This window comes from Anthonomus grandis, chromosome 11 (genome assembly GCF_022605725.1).
Source record: "Anthonomus grandis grandis chromosome 11, icAntGran1.3, whole genome shotgun sequence".
NCBI lineage: Eukaryota > Metazoa > Arthropoda > Insecta > Coleoptera > Curculionidae > Anthonomus > Anthonomus grandis.
In genome coordinates, this window is record NC_065556.1 from 30,050,470 (window position 1) to 30,068,475 (window position 18,006).

At 34.3% G+C, this 18,006-nt stretch overlaps 1 protein-coding gene across 2 annotated transcripts in view; it reads left to right on the forward strand.

Moving 5' to 3' along the window:
• Window positions 1–843: 843 nt before the first annotated feature.
• The window catches only part of LOC126741878 (nitric oxide synthase, salivary gland), a 136,265-nt gene continuing 119,102 nt past the window's right edge, over window positions 844–18,006 (forward strand). Inside the window, exons 1-2 of one of the 2 annotated variants that reach the window (XM_050448333.1) lie at window positions 844–986; window positions 4,047–4,282. In XM_050448333.1, coding sequence (XP_050304290.1) covers window positions 4,091–4,282 — 192 coding nt within the window. In that variant the 5' untranslated portion in view covers window positions 844–986; window positions 4,047–4,090. The remainder of the gene's footprint in view (window positions 987–4,046; window positions 4,283–18,006) is intronic. The other variant, XM_050448334.1, reaches the window with a different exon arrangement.

An 18,006-nucleotide genomic window follows, 5' to 3' on the forward strand; every position in this document is an offset into this window, starting at 1 on the left:
CAAAATAAGCAATTTTTTTCACAAAAGTTAACCGTCAATTAATGCATAATCAAAATGTACGCGATGACTATTTTCATATAATTTTTTAAAATAATTAATACTGACCAAAAACTACAAGTTTGGTGAACAGTTTTAAGCTTATATTGCATGTTTCGCTCTTACAGGTATCACCAGACCTTAAAAAGATAATAAAATACTATAACCTAATTAAATTGCTGCACAATAAAAAAGTACGTGATCAATAGCTTCAACTAAATTAATAGAAAAAACTTTAAATTTATACTGAGTTTCTATTTAAATTTTTTAGTTTTATGAATAAGGTAAAATAATGTTATGAGATCTCTAAGTGAAAATGGAATATCAGAAAAGACTTAAATACACCCTCAAGAAAAGTCATTGAAATTATATTTTATTCTTCCAACTATTGCAAAATATTAGAATTCATTTAACGGCAATATTGCATAACCAAAATAGATAATTATTTCTTAAAATAAATATTGTGGTAAGCAATAAGTGCACTCACCGCAATGAACACTCTTATGAAATTGAATTATGAGGTTCTCTTATTTAACGTATGAAACCCCATTTAATTACTCCAATATAATTACCAAGAAATTAATACATCAACAAAATGGATACGATTATGAACTAAAGCAAAACATACACTGCGTCACGTCTTATTCTTGAATGAAGTGTCAACAGGTGTTGAAAAGAGAGAGAGACGAATATATGTAGTGTTGGATTTAACGGTTCCTCCGGAGCGCAGATCCTCGACAAAGTCCTGCGGACACGGTGTTTCTTGCGCTGGGTTAGTTAACAAAACGCAACTTCGGGTGCGGAACAGTTTTTAGCCCCTCGAACTTTCGTCATACCGTTTTCCGGGAACTTTTTGAAACTTTCGACACGCGATCCGAATGTAAACAAACGAACTTTCTATGAGTTTTCTGAACGAAATCAAGTTTCTTCCGCAGGTTTAAACCGAAGAGGTACGTTTTTAAAGTTAGTTTTGGTTTGAGGTTTAAAATTACATAGGTTTGTTCTAAATTCGAGAGTATTTTGATATTAATTTATATAAAAAATTTGGTCATTTTTACATCTATATAGTTTAGGTACAAAATCTCTTTAGCTATATCTGCAGAAACTACCAGTGCTTCTCGATACATTTTTATCAGAGTATGATGACCCACTCGTTACTTTTATAAAGCCTTAAGGACTAATTTTCTCTGGTTAAATCTAAAAAAAGTGACAATTACTTTTTTGATTCACTTTTAGATTGTTAGTGCGCTGATAAGTACCTTTTATACAAACCCCTATATTTTATATTTCAGTAATAGATTGGAAAAGTGTGTAATATTGATGGTAAAAATAAAAACGAAAAAAAGTAAATTTTTTTCAAGTTTTCAAAAAAAAAACTACTGAAAAATGCCAAATGCTTTCTGTTTAATAAAAAATCTCGCTCCCCATTTTATTTGCTTTTTCCCGTTTAATAACGTTAATTGACTGAGGTTAAAACGTTCAATATTCTTTGAGCATATTTACATTTTCGTTCTACCGATATTTTTAATATTAGTCTATTGAAACCCGTATATTTTTTTTTTAGGTTTTATTGCCTTTACAGACTACACAAAATATACGTGTATAACGTGCGACTAAAATTGCGGTTTAGTGAAATATATTATTGGTATTGAACAATTTTATTTAATTTATTAGAGAAGAATAAATATATAAAAAATTTAATAAAAATTATGCGTATGATGACCATTTTTATAATATTATTTCCAATAAGAGCCTTGATTTAGGAACTCCTTAATTAAAAATCTTTTACAAAATAATTTAGTAAAATTAATGCATAATTAAAATGGACACGACAACTATTAACTTATTAGATTTTTTCGTGTGTCTTTACAATAAATTATATACTTGATGGCCATTTTCATATTATTAATTTGCATTAAAATAATATAAGACTCTGACTGACTTAATAACGTTCTCATTAGAAGTATGTTAAAAAATTATTTAGAAAAAAGTAATTAAATTAATTAATAAAAATTAAAGAATGCATAACAAAAATGGATGCGACAGCCATTTTTATATTGGGTTTTTTATGTGTGCCGGTACGAAAAATTGAAATTGAAATTTAATAAAATTAATTATTGGCATTAGGCTGTTTAATTTATTTTATCAATGCGGGCTAAATAAACCCAAAATTTAATGTCGTTGTGGCCTACCTTTGATTACGTATGATTATTAGGTACTTCATTTTCAGATCTATTATATTCATTAGAATTATTTAAATCTATTCACTTTTGATTCAGTAAATAAAAACTGTTTCAGGTATACTGAATCCTGTATTCACGTTAAGATTGTTGGATTTAATAAAACAGGACTGACATATATTATTCGTTATATATTATTCAAACCGACCAGGATAGTGAATTTTTAAATACAATATATGCCAACTGGAATATTTTATAAGTCGAAAATGTTATAGCAATAAAAATTGAAAAAAAACTAAATATTCTAAATAATTTCAAGAACTTTAAACTCACTACAATATTAAATTTATTCAAAAAATTACCTTTAAAATAAAATAAATCAAAAATTCAGAATTTCATATTTAATTACTGACCGTGAAGAATTATTCTCCCCCGAAGTCATAAATTTCCTTATATCTGAGGAATTCATCAGCTTAAAAATCCGATAGCGATCTCACGTACAGCTTAAATATATTGATAAAATACCTTTAAAGACGAGAATAAAATTTTAATTTTCCCAGCAGATAAGGCTTTTAGGGGCTATAGCCTATGGCTATAAAATATCCGCAAGAAGAATTTAAAGTAAAAATCCCTTTTTTTTAACAAAGTCGTATATATTAGAATTATAAAATAATCTTTTTTATATATTAAATTAAATTTGTTAAAGGCCTAACAACAATAGGATCCCCATAAGAACCACGCTTATCTCTTTTGAAAAGTAATTTACCGCAAAGAAAAAATAAATAAGAAAACAAAACCCCGGCAATATTGTACGAATCTGACAGACCGAAATCCAAGAGGCTCGAAGAAAACTACTTGGTCTCTACACAAAAGTTGGTTTAATCAAAGAACCGATAATATAAGTAATAGAGTAGGGCCCAACAAAAGCGTATAATAAGGAAAAATGTCAGAAGCAAAAGTCTATTATGTCCGCCATCAACTTTATAAAGAGGGCGGCTTATTATTTATTTTCGAGCACCACGTATGACTGCTTTAACTCCCCTTGTAACTACTAGAGATAAATAAATCCCTGAAAACTGTGGACTTTACTTGCAATTAACGTAGCTGGAATTACTCAAATGACCCCCTAGTTTTCTAGTAGTTCCTGCAAGCCGTAATAAAACAACTGCTAAGGTACATTCTTTTAAGTAATTACACAAGGCTTAAAATTTACTTTTAGTAATTCTAAATATGCTCATTAAAAATGTCAAGGATAATAAGGATATTTTAACCGGGGAGGCATGTCGAGCAATTTAAATAAACGATGTTAAATTAGTTACATAGGGCCTAAGGGGTATGTTGTAATATTCTCGGATAGCCTCGAGTTTATTAGGATTTCAGGTCCCAACCTTTTAATATAATGTTATAAATTAATAAAACTTTATTTAGGTTGTTACGTGGGCCTCAACCCTTTCACTTAGTCAAATTTCTATGACGGTCCATTAATTTTCATTTCTCACTCCAACGATGTTTTTCACATTTATTTCGCGATTGCCATAATATTTACATTTTAATTTTATCATAAATCTCACTGAAATTCAGGCAAACTCCTCGCATTTTCCAAAAACAAAACTCTTCGGTGTATCGGAAGAGAAAAGTTTACTTTCGTTTGTTTTCCCTTAACGAGAAACGAAGTTTCCCCTTAAACTTGTTAGACAGCAGTGCCTTTATCGTCACCCCCGAGGGAATTAAAATTCTATTAAATGTTTAGCCGAATGTTTGACAGTTTTAAAGGGTTTTGTTGACACGTTTACAAAACATCAGTTTATCAACTCCCTTTTAAATTTCCAGCGGCAACCCTCATGACGTCACCGACATTTGAAACCTGATCATAAATGGGTGACACGATGTCAATTATCAACAATAACAACAACAACAACAACAACAACCACGGCTACAGTTCTACCGAACTTCTGGATAAGATCGAGCGGAACCATTTTAATCCAGCATCCAGAAAACCGGTTCGGCTTAAGAACGTAGCCACGAGAGCTGAATCTTTTGATGCATTACATATTAAAAAATGCGAGGTAAGTATTAAAAAATTTGTAAATAGCGTATCCATTTAAGTTATGCATAGAGTAGGCTTAAAAGAAGTTAATCCGAAGGCTTTTATGTGCATAGCTTTAAGCCGACCTAGCAAAAGTTCTGTTAATCAAGCTTAAACTAAAACATGGTAAATATCGTACCATGCAGGCAGTTTGTATTTATGAAAATATAATCCTTGGTAGGTGTGGGGATTTGGGTAACTTAGACCCCAAAGGTTTCGTTATCCTTGGATTAAATTATGTTTAATTAAATGTTAGTTCGTCGCTTTTTTTTAAAGGACATTCGTTAAGAGTTTCACTTTTTAGAGAGACACTAAAATGTGAAACTTATTACTTTTATATTTATTTATTTAGTTACATATTTACTATTATATATAAAAATTATTCAAGCATTTTTGATACTAATCACAATTCAAAGAACATTTAATGATGAAAAAACTATTGACTTATTCGTATTTATATTTCAAATTTCCCGCTTAATTATTTTTTATTAATAAATTAAATCTTGAAACACTTTTGACATTACGTTTATGGGTGCGTGTGAGGTAGCTACAAGCAATGAACGAATTTTAGTGTCTTTTAGAGGTAATTTGGTTCATATGTGTACAACAAAATGAGAGGGTGTATTATTAAAAATATTTACAGGATAGTTACTACTGAACATATTTGATAGCAAGTCAAATTTTCCGCTAAATGATGGCTCATAACCTGTTATTAGTAAACACTTTTGATAATTATTTGTATAGGTACAAGCAAGATGATTACAATCCGATTTCATTTAAGAACGTTAAACGTTAAAATCAGAAACTTTTTCTGGACATTTTATGATAGAAAAATATACTTTTTACTACTTCGAAGTTCATTGTTTCCTCTGAAAGAATTTCGTCAAATTTTTCTAATTTTTTATGAAATTATGCCAATCATTACATTTAACATACCTGGATATTTCTTTTAGCGAGTAAGGGAAAAAATCAATAGCTTCGTTCAGGCAGTTGACGTGAACAAAGAAGGCGAAATTAATGGCCAGAAAAAATTATTGATTTATCATTTTACAGTTTAAAGAAAAAAATGTCCACTGCAACTGCATGTAAAACAAAAAATCAATAATTTCGTCCAGACAGTTGACGCTATTAAAGAAGACGAAATCAGTGAGTTCAACTGCCTGCACGAAATTATTCATTTTTTCTTTTACCTGCAAGTGAACTGAACACTTTTCTTTATAAGTTGTAAATAGGAATAAATCGATAATTCCTTCTAAATAGTTGAAGCCATTAATATCCTCTTCAGTGACGTGAACTGCCTAGACGAACTCATTGAATTTTTTTTCAATAATTACTTTCGGTCATTGGACATTCTCGAAAAATTAAGTGTCGACCTCAAATGGCTATAAAAAAAAAATAATATTTTTTTTCCTGGAAATTAAAATCTACTTTTTAAATGATCTCAATTACTTGAAAGAAATTATTTAACAAAAATAAATAAACCCGTCATTAAAATAAAAGAAATTAAGGACGTCAACTGCCTGGAAGAAATTATTGATTTTTCACAAGCTGTTGATATAGCATAACATTTTCCTTATTCTACATCTCACCTTCATACCTTGCATTATATTCCTAACCAAACTTTTCATTTTCTAAATTTTTAAAGTCCACTGAAATATGTAGGTCAGATGATTGAACTTCCTATGGGCAAACAAAATAATAATAATAATACATCGTTTATTTGCCCAATTTACAATAAAATATTATATCTTAACTAGATACAAAGATAATAAATATCATATGCTTTAAAATTAATAAAACATCTTAACCATAATATAGGCAAAAAGGAGGCTAAAGGCAATTTAAAAAAGATTCGTGTTTAACCTCCTTCATTAAATAAGTTATAATTTCTTTTCTGTTTCTTTTGTTGCATCCAAAATAAATTACTAGGTATCCCCCAACAAGTGCCAAACATCCAATAAGCCTTAACATACCCAATACATACATATTTAATAAACGCGACGATCGCCAGATATATCCATTCTACCGCAATAAATATTTTTTGTATTTATGTTTAAATACGCTTGTTGATACATTTTTAAAATCCTCCGGAATCTGGTTGTAAATTAAATAAATATTATAAGAAAATGACCGCTGATAAAGTCTCTATGCCGGAGATTCAAAGAATGCACGTCAGTTCTATAGCGTATTTTATTTAATAGATACGAGGGGCGATTTAAAGTTATTACTTGGTGAAATACAGTAGCAGCATGCAGATTTCTACGATCCTCCATAGAAAGCCATTTGGTTTGTCGTAGCATGTAACTTACAGGATGTCCACGACGAATGCCGTAAATTAATCGCAAGCATGACTTTTGCACTCGCTGAATTCGACCTTTGTCGATAGAGTCTAAGCATGGACCATATACGACGTCGGCAAAATTAAAATGACTCAAAACCAGAGCGTCGCATAAAGTAATTTTTTGAGATGTTGAAAGCAGGCGTCTATGCGGAAACAGTTGTTTTAAATTAGAATAAGCAGATTGAATGCACTTACTTATATGCTGTTTATACCTCATATTGGTGTCAATGTGAAGTCCCAAATTGCGGGAACAAGTAGAATGCAAAAGCTTGTTTGAGGAAGCTTCCAAAGCCATACTCTGATGCAATACTTCGCGATTTTTGCCGAAAATCAAGAAGGTAGATTTAGACGAGTTTATTTGCAGATTGTGTTTTTCTGAAAAATCTATTAAGGCTTTTAGATCATCGTTAATTTTCTTGGCAGCTATTTCTTTACTTTCAGGAAAAAAAGAAAAGTAGAGTTGCGTGTCATCAGCATATAAATGAGCACTGCAATATTTTAAACAACTGGTGAGATTACTAGTATAAATACAAAATAAAACAGGTCCCAATATGGAACCTTGTGGAACTCCACATAACTGAAATGCAGTAGATGAAATGCCCTTATTCGTTTCAACGTATTGATTTCTATCGGTTAAATAACTTTTAATAATATCAATTGCGTCAGAGTCAAACCCATTATAGCCTAAGATCGCGTAGAGTAATGTATGATTGATACGATCAAACGCTTTGCTGTAGTCGATAAGTACTAAAGCAGTGGCCTTACCCTGATCAGTAACTTCAATAATATCATCTGTGATCTTTAAAAGTGCCGTGGTACAGCTATGACCCGATCTAAACCGTGACTGAAATGCCGGTAAAATATTATATTTATCTAGGTATTTCCTAATTTGGACATTTATTATATTTTCCATGACTTTAGAAAGAACTGGCAGAATACTAATAGGTCTTAAATCATTAAAATCGGCAATATTTTGCTTTTTTAAAAGTGGAAATATTTTTGAGACCTTCCAGACATCAGGAAAACATTTGTCTAATATACATAAGTTTACAATATTAGTTACAAAAGGTATAACTCGGTCCACACACAACAACAACATCTCTAGATTTATTTGATCCGCCCCGGTAACAAGCGATTTAATCTCGAATAAATATTTTCTCACAATATCAGTGGACACGGTATGAAAATTAAATTTTGATAATATTTGACGTCTTTGCTTATTTTGATACAAATTTAAAAGATCTCCATGCACTGAAGTGTTCTGCACTGAGGCCTGTATAAAATGATTATTTATAGAATTGGGGACATTAAGATGATCGGGTAATTCGTTAACTTTGCCATTTGAAAATACATTAAGTTTCTTTAGCCTTTGCCAGAAAATCTTTTTATCTTTAAAACCCATAGTTACTATCTGTGCGAGGTATTGTTTTTTTTTCTGTCGAATGAAATGGTCGAATGAAAAACTGAATGCTGAATCACAAAATTTTATAGAGATAATTTATACAATATTTAAATGACATTCTAAAATGCTCTATAGCAAATTTTTTATTGTTTCCCATTTAGCGTTAATTCAGTTTTAACAGGTAGACTTACTTGTTTTGCAAAAAGAAATCTTAAAAAGCCCTCGAATCTTTTACGACCGTCTTAGGAGGTAAAAGGAGCATCAAAGAAAAGGGAATGATTACGAAAAGTAAACGGGAGCCCTTTACCTTGCTTTTACATGAAAAAGGGCGTAATAAAAACTGATAACGCTGCGTATTTAAAGGGCTTTTGACCTTTTTGTCTTAATCGCTCATTAATATATAAAAATAATTCTTTACGCCACTGACGTAATCCAGTTTATTCACTAATATGTTTGCCATCAGTACAGGGAGAATGTCTCCTTTTATTTCCCATAAAGCGTCCGCACGTTCATTTGTTTCTATTAATAAATGTGTTATCAAACAAGAAAAAAAAAGAGGGAAATACGAATGATTATTATAAAATAGAACAAAATCAGATTTTATTTTTGTAATAAATTACATAACAAAAAATCGAATCAAATTTTTTACTTTCCTGGTACGATGGGTCCCAAAAGGGGTGAACTTTTACGCCCCTAATAAATATTCCAAAACGGTTCTTCTGGAACTTAAAAGGGGTGAAGGGACGCATTATCGTCCGCAATTTGTTTTGTAGCTTTACCGGATTTGAGCAGTGGCCATTGTACATAAATGTAATTTGGAAATTTTGTTTTTGATGCCATTAAAGGCTTTATTTATTAAACGGTTTGAAAATTTGTATGAGAAATTAAGAATGAGGAAAAAGTTTTCCATGCACCAAACCACCCCATTCATTAAAACTCAATTCCATATTTATTACTGTATACTACGTAATTTTCGTCTTATTATCTCACCGGGTTATAAGTGATAAAATGTGATTTGATACCATGGAAGCCACCCCAATATGACCGAGCCAAATTGAATAAAAAATAAACCGCTGCGTGCTTTAATGATGCCGTCTCTTTGATATGGAATTCGTTTGAGGGCATCAGGTGAAGGGGGAGAATGTGTTTCAATTTTACTGTGCAATTGAATAAAAGATACGAGAGTGCTTTTTTCTATTTAATTTTAATTTCAAAAAAAAACGAGTTTTTTTAATGTTTCTTTTTTGTATCCAACAACGTATTTTTAAATTAATTAACAGAAAACCGACCACACATAGTGAAAATCCGATGGATAAACACACCTGATTGCAATGTAAATACACTCTCGAAAAATAATAATAAAGTTCGGAGTTTCACGTCATATGTTACTATTTGAACTGACAGGTCAACTCTTTCATTTATTTATTTTTAAATTTTGGGTTATTGTCATAATATGCCTGGAAATCGGAACGTTTATGCGGAAACTGGAAATATCGGGACTTGATTTAACTTTTGGAAATAATTTATTTGTGTACAAAATAGTCGTATTCACGCAGTTGAAAATCTAGTTGTAGGGGTGTATATTCAATGATTAAAAAAAAATGTAACCCCATCTTTCGTTCAATTTTAACAACAACAATTAAAACATTAATAAACAAATTAATTATTTAATTAATTAATCACTGTAGAAAAAATTAAAAGCTATAAAAAAATAGCAAAATCGTAGCTTTTCAAAATCTTATTTTTCGCATTTTTATAAAAACTGAAAAATTAAAAAACCTAAATTTTGGAGATCGATGTTCTCGGCTTTTATGGCCACTATAGGGAAAATTCCATTAAAGCATTTGGTTAAGTAATGTTCAGTTAACACTCTACTTTTGTTTAAAACTTATAAAAAAATCAATAATTTCCTCCAGGCAGTTGAGGCCATTTAAGGAAAAGAAATTAGCCTCGTGGAAAAAATTATTGATTTTTTTAGAGGCATTAGACATTACCCTTAACGGCATCAACTGCCTATCATTTACATGCTATAAATCAAACTTTTACTACAATTGCTTAAAAATTCGAGGACTCAATTGCCTCTAAAAGAAAAAATCAATCATCATCTTACATTCTTACATTAAAATATCAACTGCCGGGAAGAAATTATTGGTTTTCTTGTTCACCAGCTTAATGTGGTTAAAAATGACGAATCTCGTTTGGTGGTGGATTTTTTCATGCGATTTGCATTAGATAATCAAAAATATTAATTCGTCATCCTTTTTGTGGTCAAAAAAATAATGAGGCACCTTCTATTGTTTTAATAAAATTACTCATACCGATATAGGAACCAATTGTTAAAATATTACAATAAACTTAGTTATTATTGTGAAGAAATGTAGTAAAACATAATTTTCCCAAGGAAAAACGTAGATCAATTAATCTCTATCAGTCGGGATAAACGGGCATTTTTTCAAGTTGACGTCTTTGTTACACTCAGAAAGGAAACGATGGGACTATAAAGAACATCTATTAATTCAGGAGATATATTGTGTAAAGTTTTTTTTTTTTTGATGGTCAGACATGAAAAGCTTCATGTTATATACAACTTTGTTGTACTGTTTTTTATTATACAAGAATAATTTTATTTAGTGAACATGAGCCAATTAGGTCCTCCCCAAATTAAAATGTTCATCCAAAAAAAAACATCGAAATGAGAGATAAAAGCATCATTTAGTTGAATTGCATCTAAAAACGTGTAGTTTGAGTAACATCAGATGGGCTTTATTGGAATAAATTTGCCGCCATTTATTACGTCTGCTGTCCATTTAAATTCCGTGTGAATAAATATTTGAAAATCACTACAAACTGCAAATATACGAACAACATTTTCATATCGTAAGTCACGTTCCTAATTTTTATTGCAAAATTAAATATTTTTGTTTTTATTTTGGAATTTAATAACTTGCCGATAAAAACCTCGTGACTATGGGTTATCACGCAAAAATTATCTTTAATCTTTAATTATATTATTATTTTTTTAATAACTTTCGGTGAGATGATTCCGAATAATAAATATGTTTTAAACTTATACGAAAAAAAATTTTCGATAATAAAAAGGTTAATAAGGAGCTTACTATAGATTGTTGTAATTAATTTATAGGGTGTCATGCAATAACACCTCTACAAACTACTGCCTTTGAGTGGGTGTTGGGTATACCAGAAAAATGAAAAAACCCAAACTTTGAAGGTCGATATCTCGGCTTCTATGGGAGCTATCGGGAAAATTCCAACGGTTTTGCCTTAGTTTCGTCATTCTAAATCCAACGAGACCATCCGCAAGGTCGTAGCATTTACGATAGCCGAGATATGGCATTTTTGATGCCCATTTTTGGCCTCAAAAACGGACGTCGAAAACGACTTTTTCAGTATTTTCAAAGTGCTCTCATTCCCTCAGTTCTGCTCGGATCCTGGTATAACCCGGTGTTTTCGTAATCTAGGTGACCCAAATAAGACGCTGGTATACTTAGTTTGATTTCGAAAAAAATCAATTTTTGGTGAAAAAATTCGATACGGGGGGGTATACCCGAAAAATGAAAAAAGCCAAACTTTGAAGGTCGATATCTCGGCTTCTATGGGAGCTATCGGGAAAATTCCAACGGTTTTGTCTTAGTTTCGTCATTCTAAATCCAACGAGACCATCCGCAAGGTCGTAGCATTTACGATAGCCGAGATATGGCATTTTTGATGCCCATTTTTGGCCTCAAAAACGGACGTCGAAAACGACTTTTTCAGTATTTTCAAAGTGCTCTCATTCCCTCAGTTCTGCTCGGATCCTGTTATAACCCGGTGTTTTCGTAATCTAGGTGACCCAAATAATACGCTGGTATACTTAGTTTGATTTCGAAAAAAATCAATTTTTGGTGAAAAAATTCGATACGGGGGGGTATACCCGAAAAATGAAAAAAGCCAAACTTTGAAGGTCGATATCTCGGCTTCTATGGGAGCTATCGGGAAAATTCCAACGGTTTTGCCTTAGTTTCCTCATTCTAAATCCAACGAGACCATCCGCAAGGTCGTAGCATTTACGATAGCCGAGATATAGCATTTTTGATGCCCATTTTTGGCCTCAAAAACGGACGTCGAAAACGACTTTTTCAGGATTTTCAAAGTGCTCTCATTCCCTCAGTTCTGCTCGGATCCTGTTATAACCCGGTGTTTTCGTAATCTAGGTGACCCAAATAATACGCTGGTATACTTAGTTTGATTTCGAAAAAAATCAATTTTTGGTGAAAAAATTCGATACGGGGGGGTATACCCGAAAAATGAAAAAAGCCAAACTTTGAAGGTCGATATCTCGGCTTCTATGGGAGCTATCGGGAAAATTCCAACGGTTTTGCCTTAGTTTCCTCATTCTAAATCCAACGAGACCATCCGCAAGGTCGTAGCATTTACGATAGCCGAGATATAGCATTTTTGATGCCCATTTTTGGCCTCAAAAACGGACGTCGAAAACGACTTTTTCAGGATTTTCAAAGTGCTCTCATTCCCTTAGTTTTGCTCGGATCCTGTTATAACCCGGTGTTTTCGTAATCTAGGTGACCCAAATAATACGCTGGTATACTTAGTTTGATTTCGAAAAAAATCAATTTTTGGTGAAAAAATTCGATACGGGGGGGTATACCCGAAAAATGAAAAAAGCCAAACTTTGAAGGTCGATATCTCGGCTTCTATGGGAGCTATCGGAAAAATTCCAACGGTTTTGTCTTAGTTTCGTCATTCTAAATCCAACGAGACCATCCGCAAGGTCGTAGCATTTACGATAGCCGAGATATGGCATTTTTGATGCCCATTTTTGGCCTCAAAAACGGACGTCGAAAACGACTTTTTCAGGATTTTCAAAGTGCTCTCATTCCCTTAGTTTTGCTCGGATCCTGTTATAACCCGGTGTTTTCGTAATCTAGGTGACCCAAATAATACGCTGGTATACTTAGTTTGATTTCGAAAAAAATCAATTTTTGGTGAAAAAATTCGATACGGGGGGGTATACCCGAAAAATGAAAAAAGCCAAACTTTGAAGGTCGATATCTCGGCTTCTATGGGAGCTATCGGGAAAATTCCAACGGTTTTGTCTTAGTTTCGTCATTCTAAATCCAACGAGACCATCCGCAAGGTCGTAGCATTTACGATAGCCGAGATATGGCATTTTTGATGCCCATTTTTGGCCTCAAAAACGGACGTCGAAAACGACTTTTTCAGGATTTTCAAAGTGCTCTCATTCCCTTAGTTCTGCTCGGATCCTGGTATAACCCGGTGTTTTCGTAATCTAGATGATCAGAATAACACGCTGGTATACTTAGTTTGATTTCGAAAAAAATCAATTTTTGGTGAAAAAATTTGATACGGGGGGGTATACCCGAAAAATGAAAAAAGCCAAACTTTGAAGGTCGATATCTCGGCTTCTATGGGAGCTATCGGGAAAATTCCAACGGTTTTGTCTTAGTTTCGTCATTCTAAATCCAACGAGACCATCCGCAAGGTCGTAGCATTTACGATAGCCGAGATATGGCATTTTTGATGCCCATTTTTGGCCTCAAAAACGGACGTCGAAAACGACTTTTTCAGTATTTTCAAAGTGCTCTCATTCCCTCAGTTCTGCTCGGATCCTGTTATAACCCGGTGTTTTCGTAATCTAGGTGACCCAAATAATACGCTGGTATACTTAGTTTGATTTCGAAAAAAATCAATTTTTGGTGAAAAAATTCGATACGGGGGGGTATACCCGAAAAATGAAAAAAGCCAAACTTTGAAGGTCGATATCTCGGCTTCTATGGGAGCTATCGGGAAAATTCCAACGGTTTTGTCTTAGTTTCGTCATTCTAAATCCAACGAGACCATCCGCAAGGTCGTAGCATTTACGATAGCCGAGATATGGCATTTTTGATGCCCATTTTTGGCCTCAAAAACGGACGTCGAAAACGACTTTTTCAGGATTTTCAAAGTGCTCTCATTCCCTTAGTTTTGCTCGGATCCTGTTATAACCCGGTGTTTTCGTAATCTAGGTGACCCAAATAATACGCTGGTATACTTAGTTTGATTTCGAAAAAAATCAATTTTTGGTGAAAAAATTCGATACGGGGGGGTATACCCGAAAAATGAAAAAAGCCAAACTTTGAAGGTCGATATCTCGGCTTCTATGGGAGCTATCGGGAAAATTCCAACGGTTTTGCCTTAGTTTCCTCATTCTAAATCCAACGAGACCATCCGCAAGGTCGTAGCATTTACGATAGCCGAGATATAGCATTTTTGATGCCCATTTTTGGCCTCAAAAACGGACGTCGAAAACGACTTTTTCAGGATTTTCAAAGTGCTCTCATTCCCTTAGTTTTGCTCGGATCCTGTTATAACCCGCTGTTTTCGTAATCTAGGTGACCCAAATAATACGCTGGTATACTTAGTTTGATTTCGAAAAAAATCAATTTTTGGTGAAAAAATTCGATACGGGGGGGTATACCCGAAAAATGAAAAAAGCCAAACTTTGAAGGTCGATATCTCGGCTTCTATGGGAGCTATCGGGAAAATTCCAACGGTTTTGCCTTAGTTTCGTCATTCTAAATCCAACGAGACCATCCGCAAGGTCGTAGCATTTACGATAGCCGAGATATGGCATTTTTGATGCCCATTTTTGGCCTCAAAAACGGACGTCGAAAACGACTTTTTCAGTATTTTCAAAGTGCTCTCATTCCCTCAGTTCTGCTCGGATCCTGTTATAACCCGGTGTTTTCGTAATCTAGGTGACCCAAATAATACGCTGGTATACTTAGTTTGATTTCGAAAAAAATCAATTTTTGGTGAAAAAATTCGATACGGGGGGGTATACCCGAAAAATGAAAAAAGCCAAACTTTGAAGGTCGATATCTCGGCTTCTATGGGAGCTATCGGGAAAATTCCAACGGTTTTGCCTTAGTTTCGTCATTCTAAATCCAACGAGACCATCCGCAAGGTCGTAGCATTTACGATAGCCGAGATATGGCATTTTTGATGCCCATTTTTGGCCTCAAAAACGGACGTCGAAAACGACTTTTTCAGTATTTTCAAAGTGCTCTCATTCCCTCAGTTCTGCTCGGATCCTGTTATAACCCGGTGTTTTCGTAATCTAGGTGACCCAAATAATACGCTGGTATACTTAGTTTGATTTCGAAAAAAATCAATTTTTGGTGAAAAAATTCGATACGGGGGGGTATACCCGAAAAATGAAAAAAGCCAAACTTTGAAGGTCGATATCTCGGCTTCTATGGGAGCTATCGGGAAAATTCCAACGGTTTTGTCTTAGTTTCGTCATTCTAAATCCAACGAGACCATCCGCAAGGTCGTAGCATTTACGATAGCCGAGATATGGCATTTTTGATGCCCATTTTTGGCCTCAAAAACGGACGTCGAAAACGACTTTTTCAGTATTTTCAAAGTGCTCTCATTCCCTCAGTTCTGCTCGGATCCTGTTATAACCCGGTGTTTTCGTAATCTAGGTGACCCAAATAATACGCTGGTATACTTAGTTTGATTTCGAAAAAAATCAATTTTTGGTGAAAAAATTCGATACGGGGGGGTATACCCGAAAAAATGAAAAAAGCCAAACTTTGAAGGTCGATATCTCGGCTTCTATGGGAGCTATCGGGAAAATTCCAACGGTTTTGTCTTAGTTTCGTCATTCTAAATCCAACGAGACCATCCGCAAGGTCGTAGCATTTACGATAGCCGAGATATGGCATTTTTGATGCCCATTTTTGGCCTCAAAAACGGACGTCGAAAACGACTTTTTCAGGATTTTCAAAGTGCTCTCATTCCCTTAGTTTTGCTCGGATCCTGTTATAACCCGGTGTTTTCGTAATCTAGGTGACCCAAATAATACGCTGGTATACTTAGTTTGATTTCGAAAAAAATCAATTTTTGGTGAAAAAATTCGATACGGGGGGGTATACCCGAAAAATGAAAAAAGCCAAACTTTGAAGGTCGATATCTCGGCTTCTATGGGAGCTATCGGGAAAATTCCAACGGTTTTGCCTTAGTTTCCTCATTCTAAATCCAACGAGACCATCCGCAAGGTCGTAGCATTTACGATAGCCGAGATATAGCATTTTTGATGCCCATTTTTGGCCTCAAAAACGGACGTCGAAAACGACTTTTTCAGGATTTTCAAAGTGCTCTCATTCCCTCAGTTCTGCTCGGATCCTGTTATAACCCGGTGTTTTCGTAATCTAGGTGACCCAAATAATACGCTGGTATACTTAGTTTGATTTCGAAAAAAATCAATTTTTGGTGAAAAAATTCGATACGGGGGGGTATACCCGAAAAATGAAAAAAGCCAAACTTTGAAGGTCGATATCTCGGCTTCTATGGGAGCTATCGGGAAAATTCCAACGGTTTTGCCTTAGTTTCCTCATTCTAAATCCAACGAGACCATCCGCAAGGTCGTAGCATTTACGATAGCCGAGATATAGCATTTTTGATGCCCATTTTTGGCCTCAAAAACGGACGTCGAAAACGACTTTTTCAGGATTTTCAAAGTGCTCTCATTCCCTCAGTTCTGCTCGGATCCTGTTATAACCCGGTGTTTTCGTAATCTAGGTGACCCAAATAATACGCTGGTATACTTAGTTTGATTTCGAAAAAAATCAATTTTTGGTGAAAAAATTCGATACGGGGGGGTATACCCGAAAAATGAAAAAAGCCAAACTTTGAAGGTCGATATCTCGGCTTCTATGGGAGCTATCGGGAAAATTCCAACGGTTTTGCCTTAGTTTCGTCATTCTAAATCCAACGAGACCATCCGCAAGGTCGTAGCATTTACGATAGCCGAGATATGGCATTTTTGATGCCCATTTTTGGCCTCAAAAACGGACGTCGAAAACGACTTTTTCAGGATTTTCAAAGTGCTCTCATTCCCTTAGTTTTGCTCGGATCCTGTTATAACCCGGTGTTTTCGTAATCTAGGTGACCCAAATAATACGCTGGTATACTTAGTTTGATTTCGAAAAAAATCAATTTTTGGTGAAAAAATTCGATACGGGGGGGTATACCCGAAAAATGAAAAAAGCCAAACTTTGAAGGTCGATATCTCGGCTTCTATGGGAGCTATCGGGAAAATTCCAACGGTTTTGTCTTAGTTTCGTCATTCTAAATCCAACGAGACCATCCGCAAGGTCGTAGCATTTACGATAGCCGAGATATGGCATTTTTGATGCCCATTTTTGGCCTCAAAAACGGACGTCGAAAACGACTTTTTCAGGATTTTCAAAGTGCTCTCATTCCCTCAGTTCTGCTCGGATCCTGTTATAACCCGGTGTTTTCGTAATCTAGGTGACCCAAATAATACGCTGGTATACTTAGTTTGATTTCGAAAAAAATCAATTTTTGGTGAAAAAATTCGATACGGGGGGGTATACCCGAAAAATGAAAAAAGCCAAACTTTGAAGGTCGATATCTCGGCTTCTATGGGAGCTATCGGGAAAATTCCAACGGTTTTGCCTTAGTTTCGTCATTCTAAATCCAACGAGACCATCCGCAAGGTCGTAGCATTTACGATAGCCGAGATATGGCATTTTTGATGCCCATTTTTGGCCTCAAAAACGGACGTCGAAAACGACTTTTTCAGGATTTTCAAAGTGCTCTCATTCCCTTAGTTTTGCTCGGATCCTGTTATAACCCGGTGTTTTCGTAATCTAGGTGACCCAAATAATACGCTGGTATACTTAGTTTGATTTCGAAAAAAATCAATTTTTGGTGAAAAAATTCGATACGGGGGGGTATACCCGAAAAATGAAAAAAGCCAAACTTTGAAGGTCGATATCTCGGCTTCTATGGGAGCTATCGGGAAAATTCCAACGGTTTTGCCTTAGTTTCGTCATTCTAAATCCAACGAGACCATCCGCAAGGTCGTAGCATTTACGATAGCCGAGATATGGCATTTTTGATGCCCATTTTT